This window comes from Vitis vinifera, chromosome 8, assembly GCF_030704535.1.
Source record: "Vitis vinifera cultivar Pinot Noir 40024 chromosome 8, ASM3070453v1".
NCBI lineage: Eukaryota > Viridiplantae > Streptophyta > Magnoliopsida > Vitales > Vitaceae > Vitis > Vitis vinifera.
Genome location: NC_081812.1, coordinates 17,958,629 through 17,979,729, shown reverse-complemented (window position 1 = coordinate 17,979,729; position 21,101 = coordinate 17,958,629). Strand labels below are relative to the sequence as shown.

The window sequence follows — 21,101 nt, the reverse complement described above, 5'->3', positions numbered from 1 at the left end:
CATCCAAAACCCTAACGGTGCATGTGATAGTGAGACTACGAATAAACATAGAATGAAAATGGAGATGAATAAAAATCTTAGTAAAAGCAAAATTTGATTTTGTAATAATTAAATATTTTATTTATATTCCTATTTCAAAAGGTAATCCATACATATTAATAAATAGAAATAAAATTGATTTTTTATTTTTACTTGCAATGCAAAGGTGCAAGCCATGGGTGAGCCTAATAACTTCAAGATGGAAAAAGACAGAAGGGTGGGTGAGCGGAGAGAGAGCCGACATTAATATTTATTGAGACAGCAGTGGTAGCCTTACCTACCAGTGAACCATCTTCATGATAAATTGATAATAATGGACCCTTTTCCATTTTTTTTTTCTTCTCCAGTGAATCGCTCTACGATTTCTCGACAACATTTGATCAATGAAAGGCATGGCTCACACGTCCTTTCTGCTTTCATATTTTCTCCATTGTGGTCCAGCTATTGATAAATAGTATATTAAAGCCTTAATTTCTTTATAGTTCATGAAGTGAGAAATTCATATCAATCGGATAAATTTCGTACGTCATGAGATGATAAGTCATAACCATTCATTCAAATGCTGGCGATGTTTCTGACCGCCATAAAAGTCAGCCGAAAAAATGACGGTGTACAACATTTAACATAAGAAAATTTTGCTTATCTTATATATTTTCCATATGATAATCACCTAATTCTTAGAGAAACAGGGATTATGGCTGTTGTTAAAATGGATACGATGCCTCAAGGTCAAACAGGCGGATAAGGGGAAGATAGGTTAGAGCATCGAATCATTGAAGCCATGTGGGTCTATCATCTCTCAATATCTTTGCCCCTTGTTTCTTGATTTGTTGGAAGTCATTATATTGGGTAGGCTATGGTCCAAGGCGAACCCCGTTATTCCATTCATTGTTTCCAGAAATGGCATATTAGAATTTATTGAACACCGCGCTCCGCCAATAATCGACTGATATACATCAATCAATTTGCGATGTTACGGGTAATGGGACCTTCATCGCCAGCTATATATGTAGTTTTAAAGCCGATTGGGAACTGACCATGAACCTTGGATGTGGACATGGCCCAATTTTCTGCCTCATTCAATATGTCAATTCAATGCAAGGCTATACTTCAACCTTCGAATATGGACGTCAATAACAAAGATCAATATGGGGGAAGATTGGGTTATTCTAGAAGTAGCTTTTATGGTTGATTGGAAGAAATTCAAAATCTAGTTTATTACACGGTACTCTCTCTTTATTTTATATCCTCGTCAACTTTCCATAACTATCATCCAAACTAAAAGCGAATCTGGAGGGGGAATTAAAGAGGGCATTCCAATTCATTCCCAAGACAATAAAAAATCACAACATCACTCACTAGCATAAAGAAATTCACTGATTCAATACAAAAACAAAGTATATTCCACAAGGACGGCAAGTAACCTTCTATCAGCATTTACTTTTCTGCTGATTACCAAGTGAAATTTTCCATAAACAAAGGTTGAGCGTCATAGCATATGGACAGAGAATGAGGACCCAGCACTCGAATTCTGAATTGGGTAAGCAAATATTTCCTCACCTTCATGTTCTAAGTAATTATTCACATTATTAAAATCGAAGTCTTGTTGGGCAAAAGACACATCTAGTTGACAAAGCCCAATTTTTAGGGAAAGTGGATATGTTTTTCTTAATCCATGATTTATTTCATGTAGTATTCATGACCATAAGAATTGTCATGGGCATACGCGTCACATCATGAATTTGAATGGGGAGTAGATTTAAACAGAGAGTTAAATTGGAGTCTTTATTTGGAGGGCCCGGTGCTTCACTGGCAGGTAGTTGGAGCGGTAGGGTAGGCTTTCCGCTTTCATTTATGGTCGATAGAAATCTTCGTCGGTGTAAATTCTTGGAGACTCGCGAGTCGTGACGATTCTGCCATCAGAATTTTACCAACAGCCCTCGAAGCCTGATAAAATCATTGAAATGTTGGGCATGTGCTCTCACGTTGTATGCTTTTTCTAAATTTGTGGTACCACGATTTTTACCAACCTGACATACATGTTTTCTGAGAGCTTAGCGTCCTATATCCCCTATAAAAAGCCATGGGCAACATGCAAATTTATTCATAGTTGAAGGCATTCCATTCACTTCCATTGGTTAAAGATGAATGGCCACGCTTCAGTAGTTCCTATTGGAAAAAGGTAAGCCAACTGTCCTTCTCAGATGGTCCAGGCATTGCATTCCTTCGTTAAAAATGAAGGATTCATTCTTATTTATATTGCAGGCTAGAAGGCAAAGTGGCCATCATCACAGGAGGTGCCAGCGGCATCGGTGAAAGCACGGCAAGGCTATTTGTTCGACATGGTGCTAAGGTCATTATTGCCGACGTACAAGATGATATTGGACTCTCCATTTGTGAGGCACTTGGCTCACATGGCACTGCTTCCTTTGTTCACTGTGATGTCACCAGCGACTCTGATGTCAAAAATGTCGTTGACACTGCCGTTTCAAAGTACGGAAAGCTTGACATCATGTTCAACAACGCTGGCATATCCGGCAACCTAGATCCAACAATTCTAGGCACGGAAAATGAAAATTTCAGGAGGGTTTTCGATGTGAACGTGTACGGTGCATTCCTGGGCGCCAAGCATGCCGCTAGGGTTATGATTCCGGCGAAGAAAGGGGTGATTCTCTTCACTTCGAGCGTTGCTTCGGTGACCTCTGGAGAATCTCCGCATGCTTACACAATGTCGAAGCACGCGGTGGTTGGCCTCACCAAAAACTTGTGTGTGGAGCTAGGGCAGCACGGGATAAGAGTCAACTGCATATCTCCTTGCGCTATTGCCACCCCATTGTTAAGAAACGCAATGGGGCTGGAGAAAAAAACGGTGGAAGGAATCGTATGTGCGTCAGCAAATCTAAAAGGAGTGGTAGCAGAAGCAGAAGATGTGGCGGAGGCAGCGGTTTATTTGGGCAGCGACGAGTCGAAATACGTGAGCGGGCTTAACCTTGTGGTGGATGGGGGCTACAGCACAACGAACCAGTCCTTCACCATGGTAGTTAAAGCCCTAGTTTCTTCAAATAAATGAGAAGAATCAGATGTTGTAGGCATTTTGTTGGGACTTTTAATTTGAGTGAGGATGAAGCGTATATGGCAGTGTCAGAAGGTATATGCATTCACAGAAAATGCGTCTGTAAACCGGTGCCCTGAGTCATCATTCCACATTTGCGCTATGTAGTATTTTCACGTGAGCAATGTACCAGCTCACGGAGGAACATGAGTTTAACAAGATTAGACCATGGTGAGAGTATTTTTGGTTATTTAATTAGATGTCCTATGATCTACTCACGTATCATGATATGGTGGGCGGACAGATTCATCGTTTCAAAATTTCTAAAGTAGTCCTGATTTTAAATTTATTTTTTACTTTTTTTTTATTTCTAATTTCTTTTTCTTATATTTTTCCGGGTCTAAATGTTATAGTTATGAGTACCAGAAATTCATGTGATTTTGGGCCAAGGAGCATGCTTGGTATTCTTACAACTTTTAAAGTTTAATTTGTCAATTTATATTTATTATTTGTTGGTATGGTCGGTCTTGACATTGGTGCAAAGATAAAACCAGAGGACGAGGATGATTGCATGAACAGAACAAAAGATGGTGCAACAAAGGAAGCCTCCATATCAACAACAAAATTCCTCCACAAAAATTCTTTCAAAAAAATATCTTTATCTTTAACACCTCTTTTTAAAATGCGATTATAAACATTCAAAGACGAATTTATCTTAAAAAAAGAAAAAAAAAAAAAAGGCATATGAATTGAAGATTCAAATTTTTTATACAAAATATAAAAACTTCTGTACAATACAAGAAATAAAAATTTAACTTATATTCTCAAAAAATCTTATCAAAATTAAAAAAATGCAAAGAAACGATAATTTTTCACATACCTTTTTATATCAAAATTGCTATATATATATATATATATATATTTTTTTTTTTTTTAATAACAAAAAAATAAAAAATTCAAAATTAATAGAAAAAGATTGAGCTTGTAAGGGAATATATTGTTAGATATAAAAGTAAAATTAATTTTATTCTCTTTTACTAAAGCTTTGATTAAATACATCTAATTCTTTTTAGAATGAAACTAGCAAACGAAAAATATAAAAAATGAAGTATTTGATAAAATTTCAAGTTATTAAAGGTAATATGAATTTAATCAAAACTTGAGCAAACTACTATAGTAATTATTTTCATTATGTCTATGAAAGTTCATGCTTTGGAATTATGTGGAGATAAAATTTTATATGACATTTAATGTCAAAATTTTCTATGCGCATTCCTAGAGTTTAGCAACCAAATTGCTTTGTTTTTTTATTTTCTTTCACAAGTTAATTGGCACAAAAGTTTGGTCTTAACATATACACATTGTTTGTTTTAGTTGTTTAATTCTTAAACCAGATTATCTTAAGATTTAAGACATTTTTAGCGTCTTCTTTTTTTTTTCAACTTATCACATTTTTAGAATAATTTTATTTTGGTGCAAAAAAAAATCATTTTTTACCACTTTTCTTTTCAATATTTAACTTTATTATAATATTCAAATCCAATTTCTCACACAAAATAAGACCACATTCATTTTTTTAAATTTTTTATAATTCTTGTTTTAAAAACTAATTAAAATATTTATATGTAATTTGAATGAAAAATGGATTTATTCTAAATTAAAAAATTTATCGTATATGATTGAAATATATATATATATATATTTTTTCCTATTTTTCTTCTTTCTCTCAATAATATTTGCATATAAATATTCTCATAAATTGTTACTTAAAATCCAAAGCAACAGTATAAAAGTCATTTAATTTGGGTGAAAAATTAATTTAAAATCAATCCACAAAATTTAAAAATCAAAATCAAAATCTTACCACATGGTGTAATTATTTTTATGTCATAATTCATTCTCTTTTTTTGTCAACAAAAAATAAAAATAACAAACACTAAAAATCATAAAAAAAATTAGAGTAAAAATGAAATTACTACAAAATTTCAATATTCAATTTCTCATCATAGCTAAAATAAACCACCGATCATCAATTCCATTTTTTTTTAATTAGAACTCCAAAACATAATTCACACGTACCAATATCCACTTGAATTAACAGTTTCAATTACTTTTTGAAAAATAAGAAGTCAAGATTTGATAATTAATATCAACGATGGTACACACATTTCAATGGCAAATGGATTAATCTAAAGATACATCACATAAAAGGAAGCTTTGACTTAATTTTAAAAATTTATAACATTTTCTTGTCAATCAAACATAATTATAAATCCTAATTATAATCCAAATACTAATTTTATACTGGTAATTAATCATTTTATATTTTTATTATTGTAATAAATAATGATATTTTAGTATATTTGACAATAGGCTAAATTACTAATAATTAATCATTATGAAATTTTTATTATGGTAATAAATAATGATATTTTAGGATATTTGAAAATACGTAAAATTATCATATATTTTTTAAATTAAATAAAAAAATATAATAATTGATTTTATAATTCTTTTTAATATATAAAAATAAATAGATTTAACACTTAATAATAGTTTGATATTAATAAAAATAAGCAACTTAACAGCATTAAGAAAATAATAAAAATAAATAACTTAAACGCTTGATGATATTTAACACAACCTCTTTTTCAATGACTTGGACAGCATATTTTAACACATTTATATTATGTTCATAAAATTAAAAGGAAGTAGCTGCTAATAAAGTAGGTTCCTTGGCCCATCATAGCTCCTACCCACCATCCTAATGTTTTGAAGGGAAAAGCCTATTTAAAAAAATACAAAATAGAAACTTAAATTTGTAAAATCCAAATTCAATAGACTTGGTGTGTGTGCGCGCGTTTTCGCATGCATGCAATTTTTCCATGTTTTTCACTTTTTCCCCGTTGTGTGTGTTGTGTTTCATATGTATGTATTCCACTGCCGCCCCCTTTGGTTGAAATTTAACGTGTGGGTTGGTAATAGACTAATAGTCGCATCAAGAGTCTTTTCCTATGAAGAGGTAGTCAACGTTGGGCAGAAGTACAAGATCGATAGCCCAGACATTTCTATCTGCATATCATCGAATTGCAGAAATGATGAGTGCTGCAATTCCCATCACACAGAGGTAAGTTGATGATAGCTGGGTTTTTTTACTAAATTATTCTCTTAATTTTTGTATGAACACATTCAGTAAATACACAATCTAGACTATTGCTAATACAAATATATTTCATACCATTACGTGGGAAATATGTAAAAGATGAAATGTTTCTTTTCTTTGAATTGCAGATTAGCAGGCAAGGTGGCACTAATAACAGGTGGAGCCAGTGGCATAGGCGAGTGCACTGCGAGGTTATTTGTGAAACATGGTGCCAAGGTCATAGTCGCAGACGTCCAAGACCAACTTGGGCGCTCCCTTTGCCAAGAAATTGGTTCCGAAGAAACCATTTTCTACGTCCATTGCGACGTAACATGTGACGCTGACATCCAAAACGCCGTCGACACTGCCATATCCAAGTATGGGAAACTCGACATCATGTTCAGCAACGCCGGCATCTCAGGCGAAATGGAGTCAAGAATCATACTCTCTGATAACACAAACTTTAAACGGGTTTTCGATGTGAATGCGTATGGGGCCTTCTTGGCCGGTAAGCATGCCGCTAGAGTTATGATTCCGGCTAAGACAGGATGTATTATATTTACTGCAAGTGTGGTTTCCGTTGTTGCGGAGGGGGCGATCCCATATGCATATGTGGCATCGAAGCATGCTGTGGTGGGACTTGCCAACAACTTGTGTGTGGAGTTGGGACAATATGGGATAAGAGTTAATTGTATATCTCCATTTGGAGTGGCAACACCCATGTTAAGACAAGGAGCAGGAATGATTGAGAAGAGCAAGGTTGAAGACTTGGTTTCTTCTTCAGCCAACCTAAAAGGTATAGTATTGGAGGCGGAGGATGTCGCAAAGGCAGCCTTGTATCTGGGGAGCGATGACTCCAAGTATGTCAGCGGGATGAACCTAGTGGTAGACGGCGGTTACAGCATTACTAATCCCTCCTTTGGATCGGTTTTTAAAACTCTCTTGTCGTAGAGCCATGTATCGGGAAAACTAAAAAGTTATTTATTTCCCGTGTGATTTAAAAACGGTTTGTTATTTTTTAAAATAAAAAACTGTTTTTAAGAGCTGGTAGGATGGTTTGATAGTTGTTTTCTATTTCTATTTTAATAAAATAAAATAAAGAATAAGAGAAATTGATTAAAAAATGATAAATAAATAAATAAAATTAAATATAATATCGATCTTCTTATCTCTCCATCGGCACAAAAATGGTTCAAATACAATATTTTCTTTAAATTATAAATTTTTTTGAATTTATTTTAACTTCTTTAATTGTTTTGGTAACTAATCTTTAAATCAAACTATATTTGATATAAAAAAATTCATTAATTTTTAAATAATTTGACACTCAACTACTATTATTTTAATAACCAATTGAATTAATACTAAAAAGTCAGGACCTCGATAACATTATAACGTGGCCAAATTCATTTTGAATGATTTGATTAATTTCTTTTTTATATATGCTCATATTTTTGTTTTCAAGTGAATAAATTTCAAATCATATATGAAATACATTTCATTAACAAAATTAATAATTTAAATAATAATAAAAAGTTAAAACTTAAATAATAATCTAATTAATACAAATAATTTATAAACAAAAATTGTTTCTAAACGATAGAAACAAACATTTCAAATTTCAGGAGACGGAGCAGCAAGTGCTCCAAGGCCATCAGCTCAAGTGGCCCTTCATCGACAAATAGGGCTGCAGCAGTATCAGGGGCAGGAAAGATAGCTCAATAGGAGGCATTCCTCAGGCCTAGGTTACAGCGGAGAATTTTACGGGCAGACAAGAAAAGAAAGAAAGAGAAAAGACAAGACGGAAGTCAATTCGGCTTGCCATATCTCTTTATTTATTTCTTTATTCTCACTCAAACATATGATCAATCAAGCAACCAAGCCGGAAGATTAAAACAGCACAGCAGTAACATTTGGACCTTAAAAAGAGAGCAAATAAAAATAGTACCTTTGCCCCAAAAAGATTTAAATTTTCCTACTTTGGCAAGATTTTCCGGTAGAATTAGACCAAGCCAAGTCCTTTCTAAGGTATTGGTACTGTCAGTCCTGATTTCCTCTTAGTTTTGGTCTAAAAACTATGGTAGGAACTCTTCTGATGAAGCTGGAGGGCGCTGCATAATTGAGCAGCCTCGATATATCACATAATATGAACAAGTTCATGAAAATATAGGACTTGAGCCCTTAAGGTATAAATAATTTGTCTTTGAATCATTAAAGATTTGTATGCAGTGTATTCATATAGAGAACCCAAGGAAAGGTACAAAGTAATAGAATAACAGGTTGCATTGATTATATAGAGGATTTGGAAACACAAGTTACCTATTAAGCCACCAGTAAACATTCAGTCAAATAAATCAGAGACAATCTTTTAGATCAAGACAAAGCAGGGCTTAGACAGAGCATTGTATTGAAGGGAAGGAATAGTAACATTGACTCCAATAATTGAATGGACGGTAGGACTACGCAAGCAAATATAAAATAATGAAAGGATTCAAACTGTAGAATCTCATTCCAATCACCACAAGGATTTTCTTGTTTCTCATTTTCCAAACATGGAAAACCTGAAATTGAAAATTCTAAATGTCCTTAATTTTTCTGTGTTTTATCAAAACCGAACTGCTTTTGATTCTAGGGTTCTAAGGAAGAAAACTTACCTTTGATGAACTCTGCTAGTTCAAAAAAAAGAAAGAATCGGGGGAAAATGAACGAAGGAGCCATGAGGGATAGGAGAGAATTAAAAGAAGAGAGATACTCTTTTTAATTTCTGTATGGATTTCTTGGTTTCTTGATTTTAGGAGACAATTTCTAAATTGAGAAGTAAGAATATGTAAGTTGTTGTCACCTCGCGTATCAGGTGGACCACGTTGCTGCTAAATGGATAGACACGCGATTCTCAACACACAAAGGGTTCTTGATTCAGCGTTTGTACCTGCAAAAAGGCATCCGGACAGGGTGTCCGGACGCACCCTCCGATGGTTTTGTTAGTCATGGTGAGGGAGAGATATATAAATCAGTTGGCCTTTTACTAGGTATCAAGAGGTTATCGGGGGATCAGCCCTTTCTTCTTCATGCGAAGGCATATATATACAGCTTCAGGGGTACTGTTCCTCTCATTTATGGTGAGGAGATATTTTCTGTTGTGATGATGACAATAGGTGTTAGTAGGAGCACTATCATCCTACGAATGGCTGTCAGAGACCATGGTAGGTGATGCGGCTGTCAGAGATCGTGGGAAGTGATTATGTAGAATGATCGTGGGAAGTGACTTGCTGTCACTTCCTCTTGTCTTCTCACTCTGCAGGTGATGGGATGTGGGCCATGGCTGCTTGTCGTGATTGCGTGTAAGACTCGCTTTACTTTAATTGATCATCCAGATGATCAATATCCGGATGACTCATGCTGATTATCCGGATGTGTTGTGGAGACTATCCGGATGTCTACGCTCTGCCAGCGTTTTTTGCTCTTCCTTGGATAGGAGAAGCTGAAACGTCGTTTGCCTTTCCTTGAGGTGATCCGGATAGGATAATTGTACCATGCATATCTTTAGGGGGATCCGGATGATGATAGTCCGGCTGATAACACGTGCCACGCGTCACCATGAGCTGCGTGCCACGTGTTTCCCAAGGGGAGGGGTCCCTACATTGCCCCCCTTTTTAACTTGCCTATTTTGCCCGAAAAAATGGGCGGGTTAAAAATAACTGGCTTTTGAAAATTGAAGATGTCCCTTCGTTTGGCTGGGCCACGTGGCAAGTAGGGGTGCAGAAGCCAAAAAAAGGTATTTATGACGAGCCGCCGACCCTGTGTATCCCCAGGCAATATGTCGTTTCAATGATAACATGGCTGTTGGTTTGGCTTTCCGAGGGGCTGTCCTGCTATAAATAGGGCACTGTACCTCTTTTTGTATTTTTTCCTACTGCATTCTCTTGAGAGCCTTTTTTCTTACTGCTTTTTTCTGCGCCCTTTGCTTTTCTGAGAAAAAAAACTCCGAAAGCTCTTTTGTACCAGTGCTTTTGTATCGCGACTTTGTTGGTTTGCTGCTGGTGATTTTGTATCAAGGCGGTACCCGTTCTTCTTCTTCGGTGCTGTATTTGGTACGTATCTCTTTGCTACTGCCGTTCCTTTGGTTGCGTTTGCTGGTTCTTTACACTTGTTTTCTGGCTTGCTTGGGCGTTGTTTTGGACGAGTCGTTTGCAATTGTTGTTGAATGTTGGTACTTTGTTGTTGTTTTGGAGGGGTTTTTGAGGGGTTTTTCTGACTGTTTTGGGTTAGGGTTTGTGTATTTTCAGACTGCTTGGTTTGATTGGTTGTATTGCTTTTGTATGTAGATTTTGCTTTGGCTTTGTGGTAAGAAATGACTCCAAAAAATACTGTTTCATCTGCCCGGGTCAGCGAGGCTAGCGAAAAGGCGATAGACAAATTAAATGCGAAGGAGTTCCGGGAGCGATTCCGCATCCCCCATGACGTATTGATAGACTTGGTGAACGAGGAGGCGGTTATGCCTACTGAGAAAGGTGGAAAAAACGTTATCCTCTTCACAAAGGAACAATTCAACGCGGGGCTCCGGTTCCCTCTGCCGGCGTTGTTCAAGGAATTCCTCCACTTCTCTCAGATTCCCCTCATCTTCATTCATCCCAACCTTGTCCGGGTGCTGATGGGATGCAGCATCATCAACATGCTGTACAGCCTCGACCTGACGCTACTGGAAGTGTTCTTTGTCTATTCCCTGAAGAAAGCAAAGAATGATATCTTCAGTGTGTCCGCCCACCTGCCCTCCCTTCAAATGGTGACAGAACTACCAGATTCGACAAAGGGAGGGGCGAAGGGGCTGGTGGCAGTCTGGGGTGGATGGGCGGGGCTATCGCAGCATCCGTCGAGGCCTTTTTCTCCGAATTATACCTTAAAAATTCCGGGTAATCTTGTTTTGCGATTTTTTGTGTCCGGATTTTGCTTTGCTGATTTTTTCTGATTTTTCCGGACGGAATTCTCACCTTTTGTTGCTGACAATGCAGGTTTGGAATTGAGGGGCCACCTTGTGGATTGGGTGGAAAAGGCGTCCTTTGCCTGCGTCTGCAAATTATTCGAAATAGATCCCAAGGAGAGGGCCTACAAAACATTGCTTTCCGCGCGGAATTTGATAGAGGTCGTCCGGGAGCCTCAGGAATATGTTATCAATATTCTTCCTAGGAAACTGGCAAAGGATGAGATAGTGTCTGGGGAGCATTATACTGTGAAGGAGCTCCCCCTCTATCAGGAAGCTAAAGAGGCTGACGCTGAAAGGCGGCGAAAGCTCCTGGAGGATAGAGATCAGAAAAAAACTGAAGGCACTATCCGGAAGGCTCCCGGACAGAAGGGGGGTCCGGACCCTCCTTCAAAGAAAATTCCAGGAAAGAGGGGGAAGCTAGTGAAGAAGCATGGGAAGGATGTGAAGGAACCCACTCCTCCCAAGGAGTTTCCTCCTCCACAAACTACCTATGAGGGGGAGGTAATGATAGAGGAGCCAGTAAATGCTGCTCCGCACTCTATCTCAAGCGGCCCCGGACGCATATCGGGGTTGAATCACTCAGGTCATTCCTTAGTCGCGGCTGCGCGCCTGGCTATCGTGGCTGAGGAAGCTGCATCTATCAACCATCCGGGCAACCTTAATCCGGATGTTGATGCAGCTGAAACGGCCCCGTTGGAGGAAGCGGGGGCAGAAACCCAAAGTCAGCCTTCCGACGACCCGGATCGCTTGGCCATAGTCCTGGTGAAAGGGCCTCCCCTCAAGAAGCCGCGTTTGACGCGCGATCTACAGTCCAGACTCTTTGAGCGGCTTCAAGAGCGGCAGCAAGAGATTGAAATTAGCTGCGCTTCTGCCCATGACGCTCATCCGGATGGAGGCGAGGTGGAGATGGCTACTGAGACCTCAGCCGCTCTGGCAATAATTCCGGCTGAGGATGCATCCGGACCTATGTGTCCGGACGAAGATATGGGGGCTCCGATTCCGGGACAAGAGTTACCTTCAGCTTCCTCATCTGAGGAGGAATCTGCTGATGATGCCGCTCCTGCTAGCCCTTTCAGCTACGCGGAGTTGGAAGTTAAGTTAAAGCAGATTACTCCTGACTGGAAAGCCATCAAGCCCTCTGCTCAGATGTTTGATATGATAGAAACGGTATATCGTTGTCTTGTGTTCTTGCTTTTTGACTTTTTGTTGCACTGATGTGTTTGTTGTAGTATGATTTATGTCTTTGCTTTTCTTGTTTGTGTGTCAGCTGGTGAGGGGCCTCCGCAGCATGTCTCAACAACACGATCTTTTTACTCAGTTGCTGCAGACTGCAAACTATATGAGGACCTTCTCCTCTCGGCGCCAAGAGATTGAAAATCAACTGCGTCTGAGAATGGAGGAGGCTGAGGCCAGTCTATCCACCATGCGAGAGGAAAATGAAGCCCTCCGGGTGGAGTTGGCTGAGGCAAAGGGTCGAGAAGAATCAACTACGGGCCGCCTTCATGAGGCGGAGGGTGAGGCAGCCCGGCTAAGGGATGAATTGAGTCAACTCCGGACAGAAGTTTTGAAAGAAAAGAAACAGAAGGAAGACTTGCAGCTGCGTCTGGATGTGCAAAAAGAGGAACTTGAACGGGAGTTTGCTGTGGAAAGAGAGGAACTTGCAGCGGATTACCAGCAACAAGTGGATGATACGTTTATCTTTGGGTATCGCTGCTGCATGAAGAAGAACGGCATTAAGCGAGATACCCCTTCAATTCCTCCGGGTGAAGAAAAGAAGCTCCATGAGAAGCCCGCTCCCTGATAGTTTATCTCTTTTTGCAATTTTTCTGCTGTAATTTTTCCTTTTGTATTTTTTGTGGTCCGGAGATCTCTTTGTAATTACATTTACTCATATCAATAAAACATACTTCTTTCTCATTTGCACTTGTGTATACTTTCTACTGATAGTACTGCTTTAAATTGGACACATTCCATGGTCTGAGTAACGGAGTGCCATCTAGCTTTTGTAAATGATAGGCTCCATTTTCGTTTGCCTTAGACACTATGTAGGGTCCTTCCCAATTGGCTTGGAACTTTCCCGCGCCTACTTCAGCAGTATTTTCAAAAACTTTTCTAAGTACTAGCGTACCATTTTTGAAGTTTCTGGGCCTAACTTTTCGATTGTAATGCGCTGATGCCCTTTGTTGATAATCTGCCATCCGGATGGACGCGCTTTCTCTGACTTCGTCTGCCCAGTCCAAATTTCTTCCTAGTTCCGTGTTGGCGTCTTTTTGTTTTGCTGCATCAGTCCGGATAGTAGGAAGACCTATTTCAGTGGGAATGACTGCATCCATTCCATATGTGAGGGCAAAAGGAGTATTTCCTGTTGGTCGTCCGGGTGTGGTTCGATAGGCCCATAGGACGCCGGGTAGCTCCTCCACCCACTTCCCTTTGGTTTACTCCAGCCTTTTCTTTAAGGCATTGATTAGAGTTTTGTTTGTGGCTTCCGCCTGGCCATTGCTTTGAGGATAACGTGGCGTGGAGTATGAATTCCGGATATTCAATTCCGAACAGAAATTCCTGAATGCAATGCTGTCAAATTGTGGACCATTGTCAGCTATGATGATTTGGGGAATTCCAAAGCGGCAAACAATGTTCTTCCATACGAATTTGGTGACATCTTTATCTTTGATGCTTGCATATGCTTCAGCTTCTACCCATTTACTGAAGTAATCAGTGGCGACAAGGAGGAATTTCTTCTGGGCAGGTGCTGCTGGGAGGGATCCCACTATGTCCATGCCCCACTGCGCGAAAGGCCATGAGCCTGAGACCGATTTCAATGCTGCTGATGGCATATGTGGAATGGGAGCGTATCTTTGACATTTATCGCACTTTTGGACATATGCTGCCGCGTCTTTCTTCATTGTTGGCCAATAGTACCCTTGTGAATGAGCTCTATGTGCTAAGGATCGTCCTCCCGTATGATTTCCGCATATTCCTTCATGCAATTCAGCTAGCACATACTGGGCCTCTGAATGCCCAAGACAGCGAAGATAAGGTCCTGTGAAGGATCGCTTGTACAGGTGCCCCCCGATCAGGGTGAAACGGGCAGCTTGCACCCGGATTTTGTGCGCTTGTTTAGGATCGTCGGGTAAAGTGCCTGCCCGGAGATATTCTGCAATATTATGCGTCCATTCTTGATGATCCGTTTGGTTTGCCTCAATGGTGTTGCAAGTGGAATCTTCTGTGACAGAGGGATTGGCTTGCACATGTATGGGCAGTAGAATGGCTTCTTTGATAGGGAGGGAGGCAGCTATGCCGGCCAAAGCGTCAGCGTGCCTATTGTCAGCTCGCCTGATTTTTTCGATTGTCCACTCGGTGAATTGCTGTAAGGTGCTTCTTACTTTGGCCAAGTATCGCGCCATGCGTGAGTCCTTAGCCTCATATTCCTTCTGGACATGCCTTACCACTAGCTGCGAGTCACTGTAGATCCGAAGTTTGGAGACGGATAGCGCAAGGGCGAGGTCCAATCCGGACAGGATGGCCTCGTATTCTGCTTCATTGTTAGACGCGAAGAATCCCAGCCGGATGGCTTGCTCCAGATGTTCCCCAGTTGGGGACTGTAGTAAGAGCCCAACTCCAGAGCCCGATGAGCGTGAGGCTCCGTCAACTCATAGTGTCCACCACTCCTGTTCACTTGACTCGTGGTGCTGGTTGGGTCTTCGTGAATATTCGAGCACGAAGTCGGCCATTACTTGGCCTTTTTTGGATAATCTGGGTTGGAATTCGATTCCAAATTTGCTCAATTCGATGGCCCATTGTAGCATTCGCCCAGTTAAATCTGGTTTGTGTAGAATGCTACGAAGGGGTTGGTCGGTCAGTACAATCACTGGGTGGGCTTGAAAATAGGGGCGGAGCTTTTGGGCAGCACTTCGAAGAGCTAAGGCTGTTAGCTCCATTTTTGAATACCTGGTTTCTACATCTGCCAATGCCCTGCTGACATAGTAGACAGGTTTCTGCTCCTTTGGTGAAGGGCAGCGGAATAGAACGGCGCTGATTGCCCATTCTGAGACAGCTAGATACATGTATAACTTCTCCTTTGGGATGGGGCTGCTCAAGATGGGTGGATGCATAAGACAATGTTTAATTCTTTCCAACGCGTTTTGGCAATTGTCCGTCCATCCCTGCGTTCCAGCTTTTCGTATCGCTAAGAAGAAAGGTCGCAACTCATCAGTGAAGCGGGCTATAAAACGCCCTAATGCAACGAGCTTGCCTGTGAGGCGTTGTAACTCCTTTTTGTTCCTGGGAGGAGGTGTCTCCATGACTGCTTTGACTTGATCCGGGCTGACTTCTATGCCTCTTTGGCTGACCATAAATCCCAGAAACTTGCCAGCACTCACGCCAAAGGCACATTTGGAAGGATTTAGCTTCATGCCATACTTTCGCAAGAGGTAAAAAACTTCTTGTAAATGGAGGATATGCTGCTCTCGAGTTTTGCTTTTAACCACGATATCGTCAATGTATACCTCGACCAAGCGGCCTATCAGAGGTTTGAATATTTTAGTCATCAATCTTTGATACGTGGCGCCAGCGTTTTTTAGTCCGAATGGCATGACTTTGTAGCAATAGAGGTCGTGTGGCGTTATGAATGCTGTTTTTTCTTCGTCATCCGGAGACATGGGAATTTGGTGATATCCAGAGAAGGCATCCAAGAAAGAGAGCATCCCTTGCCCGGAAGTGGAATCCACAATTTGATCTATTCGTGGTAAGGGAAAACTGTCTTTTGGACATGCATTATTGAGATTGGTGTAATCAACACAGACTCGCCATTTGCCCTCTTTCTTTGGTACCACTACTACATTTGCCAACCAATCCGGATAAGATACCTCTCTGATGAATCCGGCTTTCAACAACTTGTTAATTTCATCTTGGATAACTCTTTGTCTATCCGGATGAAAGCGTCTAATCTTCTGTCGAATGGGTCTGGCTGCTGGAAAGACGTTAAGGTTGTGAGAGGCAATAGAGGGATGAATTCCTTTCATATCCGAATGTGTCCATGCGAAGATGTCTTGGTTGCTTCGAAGGATATTTTGTATGCTCTGAGTTTCTTCTTGCGTCATGAGGGAACTGATATTCGTGAGGTGATCATTCTCTTCTGAGATTTGGATTGTTTGTAAGGGATCCGCTGCCGGGGGATCTTTGTCCGCCGGACCCAATAATTGCTATTGGTCGTGTGCAATGCTAGGCTCAGGGGGAGATGCATCCTCCTGGTTAGCGACTGCCTCACGTGCTATTTGATAGCACTGACGAGCGGCTAACTGGCTGCCATACAAGTCAGTTTGCCCTTCGTCGGTGAGGAAACTCACCATTTGATGATATGTGGACGGGATGGCTTTCATGTAGTGAAGCCATGTGCGTCCCAAGATGACATTGAAGGGTGATAACTCTTGTACCACTGAGAATTGCACGTTGAGAGTGACTGGGCCAGCTTGGACCGGCAGTATAATGTCTCCTAAGGACGTGGTTGATGATCGGTTGAATCCGGATAAGATTCGTCCGGGGTTTTCGAGACCCGCGAGACTATGTCCCATATGGCCAATGACTGATGCTTGTACTAGATCGGCTGAATTGCCTGGGTCAACCAAGATACGTCTTACATCGAAATCTCCTATTTCTAGGGAGAGGATGAGGGCGTCGCGATGTGGCTGTAGCGTCCGGGTGGGATCTACTGGTGGGAAAATGATTGTCCCATCTATGGGGCGAGGGCCCTCTCCAGTAAGACCCGGCCGGATGGAATTGATGCGTTCGCGTATCGACGCGGCCCGCAGCAATTTTTGCCTTTTACGCCTGGAATCGTATTCCTCGTCAGACGGGTCCCCATTGATATAGTTTATGACAGCCTTGGGGGCGACTGGGGCCCTCGGGGCCCCAGAGTTATGATGCTGAGATACGTCCCTTCCTCCAGTATCTGAGCGGAGGTACTGTTTTAAATGTCCTGCTTTGATGAGCCTTTCAACTAGATACTGGAGGGACCGACATGTCTCTGTTATATGACCATGGTCTTTGTGGAAGGCGCATTTCTTGCTGCGGTCTCTTATAGATGGGTCCGTTTCGAGGGGTCTAGGCCACCTGAAGTCGGACAACCCTTGGATCATTGGGAGAAGTTTTTCGTATGATATGGATAGGGGTGTGATGGGCGGCCTATCTGGACGACTCGGCTCGTCCTGCCTCCGGTCAACTGGTTTTGGCCGGTCCGGAGGTTTGGCATGTCTGTCCGCGTTATCTCTAGAAGCCTGTCCGGCAACCAAAACTTGTTGAGTGGCTGCACGTACGTCATCTTCGAGCATTGAATATTTGTTAGCGAGTCTGAACAAATCGTCCATCGTTGTAGGAGGTTTTTTTGCCAGCGATTCGAAAAATGGGGTGCCTGGACAGATGCTTCTTTTGAAGATCTGTAGGACAGCATCCATGCTGCAAACCTCTATTTGGAGTACGGCTTGGCCAAATCGTTTCACAAATTCCCTCAAGGATTCGTTGTCTCTCATTTTTATGTTCTGGAGGGTGCTGATATTCTGCTTGTGTCGAGCAGAGCATAAGTACTGTCCCACGAATGCTTCAGAGAGGTCCCTTAAATTGTCAACAGAGTTAGGAGGTAGGCGATGAAACCATGAGAGGGTCTGCCCTTGAAGGCTGGCGGGGAATACTTTGCATAATAATGCATCGTTGCCAATATCGAGCGTCATAAGCTGTCGATAGTGCATGATGTGATCGAAGGGATAGTTGGTTCCATCGTATGTGGAAAACTTTGGTACGAGGAATCCCCTTGGGGGCTCGTAATGGGTGATATGAGAGCAAAAGGGCGTGGAGAGCATGTCATCCAGCCTTTTGCTAATGGAGCCAATGGGTGGCTCGTTTGGGAGGTTTTTCCCAGCTGGTCGTTCCGCTAGGTGTGAGTGAACGTTCCGCATCGCTGGGGTGACCATGGGGTCACGATGCGGAGGTACGTTCTGCACCATGTGAGCGATCACAGGATCGGGGCGTGGTGCCCGGGTTGTGGCTACTGGTGGCCTTGATCTCCCAGGCTCTTGTGGGCCTAGTCTTGCGCGCATAGAACTTGACAACTGTGATTTTCTATCACGTTGTCTTTTTGCTGAAAAATGAGTGGAATCTGAGCTTTCCTCACGGGGAGCTCGAGGCATGGGTGTGCGTGGCTCATGGGGCCTTGCGTTGTATGCTCTTGGGACAACTCCTGTTGACCCAGGATATATTGATTCTGGTTCTGGCCTAGAGTTTGCCACCTGGCCCCTTGAACGCTGACGACGAGGAGAGCCTGAAGTTGAGGCTTGAATGCGTAACACCGCGTTTTCTTCCCTTAACCTCTCCGTCTCCTGGAGGAGAGCTCTTAGTTGTTTTTCGTTCGCCAACTGTCTTTTTTCGATGGCCTGACGCCATTCGTGGTTATCTTCCTCCTTTCTACCAGATGATCGACTTTGGGAAGGTGTGGCCATCTTTGCTAGTAACTGAATCAAAATAAAAAAATAAAGGTTCCCACAGACGGCGCCAATGTTGTCACCTCGCGTATCAGGTGGACCACGTTGCTGCTAAATGGATAGACACGCGATTCTCAACACACAAAGGGTTCTTGATTCAGCGTTTGTACCTGCAAAAAGGCATCCGGACAGGGTGTCCGGACGCACCCTCCGATGGTTTTGTTAGCCATGGTGAGGGAGAGATATATAAATCAGTTGGCCTTTTACTAGGTATCAAGAGGTTACCGGGGGATCAGCCCTTTCTTCTTCATGCGAAGGCATATATATACAGCTTCAGGGGTACTGTTCCTCTCATTTATGGTGAAGAGATATTTTCTGTTGTGATGATGACAATAGGTGTTAGTAGGAGCACTATCATCCTACGAATGGCTGTCAGAGACCATGGTAGGTAATGCGGCTGTCAGAGATCGTGGGAAGTGATTATGTAGAATGATCGTGGGAAGTGACTTGCTGTCACTTCCTCTTGTCTTCTCACTCTGCAGGTGATAGGATGTGGGCCATGGCTGCTTGTCGTGATTGCGTGTAAGACTCGCTTTACTTTAATTGATCATCCAGATGATCAATATCCGGATGGCTCATGCTGATTATCCGGATGTGTTGTGGAGACTATCCGGATGTCTACGCTCTGCCAGCGTTTTTTGCTCTTCCTTGGATAGGAGAAGCTGAAACGTCGTTTGCCTTTCCTTGAGGTGATCCGGATAGGATAATTGTACCATGCATATCTTTAGGGGGATCCGGATGATGATAGTCCGGCTGATAACACGTGCCACGCGTCACCATGAGCTGCGTGCCACGTGTTTCCCAAGGGGAGGGGTCCCTACATAAGTGACTAGGGATGGCAAATGGGCGGGTTCGGGACGAGTCGCCCCCATCCTAACCCCACCCCGTTTATTTGAAATAATTCTCATTCCTGTCTCATTGATGGGGCGAAACAGATATGATAAATTCTCATATTCATTTGTTTAATTTTTTTTTTTTTGAATTTTAATTTTTTTAATTACTTTTAAAAATTTTAATTATATTAAAATAAATATATTTTATAAATAATTAAATTATTATATTTTATCATAGATTATTATATTTTACCATAAATCCTCCTAAAAAAACTCTTTTATCATAGATTTGCCTAAGAGGAAAAACATGAGAAATTTGAACATAATATAAATGCTTACCAAAATCACATTGTACTTTTTTATATTTATCATTCATATTTCTCCATTAAATATATTTGATAAATAAAATTAAAAGGAATTAATCTTGATTGATCTTATATGATTATTAAGAAAAATGAAAACAAAGTTGAACCCTAATGAAAAATTAAAATTGTATGTTTCCTGCCCCCTTCTTTTTTTTTTTTTATTCCAAAGGTGATAAAATTGAAAAGGACATAAAGAAATTATAGTTTCATATTTTATCCATTTTTATTTCATTTTATTCATTTTTTAAATTCAAAACGTCCAAAAACATTCCATTGACATCAAGGTATGTACTGTAAAATCACCCATGAAAATATCTGACAAATTTTTCCGATGGGAAAAAATTCCAAGCAATTTTTTTAGTATAGAAAATGAAGGAATAATACTTAGATTCCATTAAATTAGCAAAATTGAGCAAACATTGTTTTTGGGAGACTTTTCAATTAAGATATGTAATTGGAGCCATGGACTCTTTCCTTGCTACAAGAGGGAGTAATGTGTGTGCTTTGAGGTAGATGGAAAGTTTGCCATGAAGTCCTATTACATAATCCATTAATTATAAATAAAAAAAAGGTTATATATAATTACCTAATTGTTAGGGTATAAGATCAATAGTAACTGCTTCAATTTTTCATATTTTTATCCATGCGCTTTTTAGTGGATCCTTTAAAACCTTTACCGAAGTTTTTATCCATATGATTCTAGAACTTTGATATATATATTATAAATTTATAATTGATATCTTATATCTTACCTTATAATTATCTCATATTTAATTGAAGATGAAATATGATAACTCATCTTATGATTGAATAAACATGAAATATGATATATTATTTTTTTATTTTTTGGTATATCTAATCAATCAAACGTAAACTTAATATTAAAAAGGAAGTTCACGTGCAAATAGATTTGACTCGATAACAACCACTATATCAACTAAATAATGATTAGAGAAACCGTACAATAAGACAATGTTTTGTTGGTTGCTCACTATACGACACCACCCACATTAACAATAAAAAACAAAGTGAGATTGGTAAGAAAAAGAAAGATAAAACACCCATGTTTTTTTTAGAATGCAAGACCATGGGGTAGTTTACCTTTGTTATCGATCATCTTTTTGGTAGGAAGGTATGATTGAATGACTGAAGCACCAGAA

At 40.4% G+C, this 21,101-nt stretch overlaps 2 protein-coding genes across 2 annotated transcripts; both read left to right on the top strand.

The window, feature by feature from the left end:
- Positions 1–2,058: 2,058 nt before the first annotated feature.
- On the top strand, positions 2,059–3,564 carry LOC100264788 (short chain aldehyde dehydrogenase 1). Its single transcript, XM_002275710.5, has 2 exons — positions 2,059–2,221; positions 2,305–3,564. Exons 1-2 carry the CDS (start codon positions 2,184–2,186, stop codon positions 3,107–3,109), a joined length of 843 nt encoding a protein of 280 aa, XP_002275746.2. The 5' UTR covers positions 2,059–2,183; the 3' UTR covers positions 3,110–3,564.
- A 2,550-nt stretch (positions 3,565–6,114) lies between these two features.
- Positions 6,115–7,400, top strand: LOC100242499 (short chain aldehyde dehydrogenase 1-like). The gene is made up of 2 exons (XM_019221572.2): positions 6,115–6,218; positions 6,383–7,400. The coding sequence occupies exons 1-2, from the start codon at positions 6,187–6,189 to the stop codon at positions 7,182–7,184; spliced, it is 834 nt and encodes a 277-aa protein (XP_019077117.2). The 5' UTR covers positions 6,115–6,186; the 3' UTR covers positions 7,185–7,400.
- Positions 7,401–21,101: the final 13,701 nt, after the last annotated feature.